The following is a 3,286-nucleotide window of genomic DNA, read 5'->3' as shown; positions in this document are numbered from 1 at the left end:
TGCAGGGCGAGTGACAAATATGTCTCGTGGCCCCAGACCAGTGGGAGAGTATCAGTTTCACTTGTACCTCCCTCTGTCATTAACAACATCAGCACGGGGACAGGTAGTTCTTTGTAGGTTGTTGTTGTGGGTAACTGTTTATTTGGTGATCTGGATTGGATTTCTTCACCCTCACAATGAAATACCAAAACTAGATCTTACTGTGTCTTCAAGAATCCTTTTCTGAGAGGTCAGCAAAGAGCTGGTGCTGACTGGGACTCCTAGATACTGCTCCCATTTTAAAACCTGGTCTGTATGGAGGAATTTTATATGGTTTCCAAACCTCTGGTGATGCTCTAGATTTAAAGAAAGTTAAATTTATTTGCTGCAAACATATCCCTTGAAAATACAAAATGTTAATCATAAACGTATTTATTTTTTAAGATAATTACTCTTGTTACATGAACATATGTGGACCATAACACTTAGCCAGACAATCTTTACCAGTTAAATTCTGATTTAACTTTGTAAACCACCGTGTCCTTCATTTTACTATGTGGAACAAACATCTCTCAGTTCCCTTAGAATTAGTTAATAAATATTTCTGAATTCTTGAAATGTTTTAGGATGCACACAAAGCACTGGAAAATTAAAACACACTTTTGTTAATTGTTATAGCTAGGGAAAAAAATAAATCAGTTTACCATAAAATGTTAAAACAGGTTAGTTTGTGTGAGAAAATAATTTCCAAAAATGGTAAATTAGACTTCTTTTAGAAGGGATTCAATGATGGAGAAAGAAATTAAATAATTTAATTTATAATTAACATTTACTATTTGGACATGTATAATTGGATAATATGATCTTTAGTAAAGATCATCTATGTACTCTTCATTGAAAAATGCTATTTACTTCATCAAGGATAGCACTATTACTTCTTTGTACAGAAAACAAGGTAATACCTTTTTCTGTACAAGATACAAGGTGCTGTGTCTTCAGTCAAGACTTAGTGATTTCTTCAGCCAGGAAGATTAAAGCCATGAACACAGAGTTCCTGCTTTGTAACCAGTTCAGTGCACTGAAGGTTTCAGATGTCACAGGTATCGCAGCACACAGAGGCCAGAGCCTCACGAGACCTCAGCAAACAACTGCGTGAAAATTAAGACTGTTTCGTTGAGCGGCAGTGGAAGCTCCTTCCAGCCTCTTGGTTGGGACTCTCACATGAATGTCTCCAAGTGCCAACACAGCAATACCACAGTCCCAGCACTGGAACACCGAGTGCTGCAGTAACAGAGCACCAAGGGTTTGTCACACCTACGTCATGACTTGCTGTACCACTGTGCGTTCGTGGGAACACCCTTGGTTCCCACAGTGTATCTTTTTAAGCAAACGTCGTAATTTGTTGGGGAAGTTTTTGTTGATGTATCTGTAGAGCAGGGGCATTACAAAGCTGCTGGAGAAAGCCAAGAATTCGGATAAAATCTCGGTAAAATGTAATATCCGACGGTAATTTTCGTCTACAATTCTTATTTGTGCATTAGTGAACGTGCTTACCAAGAGGATAACGTAATAGGGTGTCCACAGTGTGAACTGTGTGCAGACTGTGGCTATCAGAAGCCTGTGCACTGACGGATCCAGTCGCCCAGTGTCCTGATCCAGTGGTGTAGCCTCCTTGCGTATCCTCAGGATCAGCGTCAGTGCATACAGTACAGCGATGGCTGGCACCACGTACCCGATGAAAACCATGATGGCATCTGCTGCTTCCTTGTTCTGCATCTTGGAACATTCAATTATTTTAGTGGATACGTGACTGCAGACGTAGAACAGGAGAGATGAGAAGCTTGTAAGCATGGCACCACCCCAGATGAATCCACAAACATGTTTGGTGTTGTACACGCTTGACATGTAAGTCCTAGGGAGAGCACGTTCGATGTAGTAGTCCAGACTGAGCAGTGTAGTAGAGTACATGGTAACTAAAGAGGAGACATTGAATAAGATAAGTAAGGTGATATAAACTTCATTGTTAGAATACCAGATGGCCCATTTGGTGTTGGCAAGACCTAGGAGGTACATTGGTGCCAGAGCATTGATGATGAGCCCAGCGATGGCAATGTTGACAAAGTAAACATCTGGCATAGTCATAGTAGCTTTGTTGTAGAGGTTAACTAGGACCACCAAGCCATTGTAACAAAGGCCAATTGGGAAACATATAATGAGGTAGAGTAGGGAAAAGATGGAAAGCACGAGGTGGAAGTCATGGCAGAGATGCTGGTCCTCACTGTTCTCAGTACTGTTGTTTAAGGCTTCACAGCTCCACATAGTGATTTTAGCTCTTGTGTCTTCTTTGCTGCTTACCAGCTTCTCTGTAGAGAGACAAATAGTGAAAGTATGGTTGAAATGCTACATTGCAAGTGAAATGCAATGTACTATGAAGAAAACATTTTAAACATGAAGATTTTATGCATCACATAACCGGTAGGTTTAAGGTCAGTGACTAAAACGCCTTTTGATCTTGTTAGTCTAGAAGAAAGTAATTTGTGATTCAAAATTTCATGAGACAAGGAAATGTTCTGAATTTAAATGAAATCAGTAGGAAATGAGTTGGTACAGGACACTCAACGGAAGTAAAGTGCTTAAGTATTGATGTATATATGGGTATTAATATAATGTTTCTTTTAAGTTATCAAACAGTACGTTTTCTGTAGCTAATAATAGGTAAGGTTAACTCATGAAGAATGAACGGATACAAGCTGAAGCACAAATCTTTGCAATAAGATGGAGAATAGAGTTCTCTAAGGTGTTAAATAAGCCTTCCCTTGAAGAGAGAGTTTCTTAGGAGGTACATTCAAGGCAGTATGGTGGATAGATCACTGATAAAACTGACAAAAACTAGAGAAAACTGGGAAATGAGGTGAAGCTTTTTTTTATAGGTCAGTTTGTACTCAGACTTCCAACCTATAACCATTTAGTTCTGAAACAACAATAGACCTCTGTAGTCCAGGGAACCTAATATCAGGGCAGCTTGACTTTTCAAAAAGGCAAGAATTAGCTATCATTTCCTCTCAAAATAGCTTGAATTCCTTACAAAGTATGCTACTATCAGCAGTTTTTGTCCAACCATCTTTGCTTTATCACCAGCAGAGATAAAGTTTTAACTGAAATCAGTGACCTTCAAATCAACCCTGAAAAGTCTCTTTCCAAAATGCAGAAGTAAGGAATAGTCTCTAAAGTACAAGGCAAAACATGAACAGGCTTAAAGTCATGGTTCTTATTCCTGCCATGAAGTCATGGTTCTTATTCCTGCCAG

The 3,286-nt window shown here is 39.2% G+C and overlaps 1 protein-coding gene across 1 annotated transcript; it reads right to left on the bottom strand.

Moving 5' to 3' along the window:
• Positions 1–395: 395 nt before the first annotated feature.
• On the bottom strand, positions 396–2,339 carry GPR146 (G protein-coupled receptor 146). Its single transcript, XM_009075288.1, has one exon. The coding sequence runs from the start codon at positions 2,296–2,298 to the stop codon at positions 1,294–1,296; it is 1,005 nt and encodes a 334-aa protein (XP_009073536.1). The 5' UTR covers positions 2,299–2,339; the 3' UTR covers positions 396–1,293.
• Between the last annotated feature and the right edge of the window lie 947 nt (positions 2,340–3,286).

The sequence above is a fragment of the Acanthisitta chloris genome, unplaced genomic scaffold, assembly GCF_000695815.1.
Source record: "Acanthisitta chloris isolate BGI_N310 unplaced genomic scaffold, ASM69581v1 scaffold9775, whole genome shotgun sequence".
Classification (NCBI taxonomy): domain Eukaryota; kingdom Metazoa; phylum Chordata; class Aves; order Passeriformes; family Acanthisittidae; genus Acanthisitta; species Acanthisitta chloris.
The sequence above is the reverse complement of the archived record's forward strand: the minus strand, read 5'-3'. Positions and strand labels throughout refer to the sequence as shown.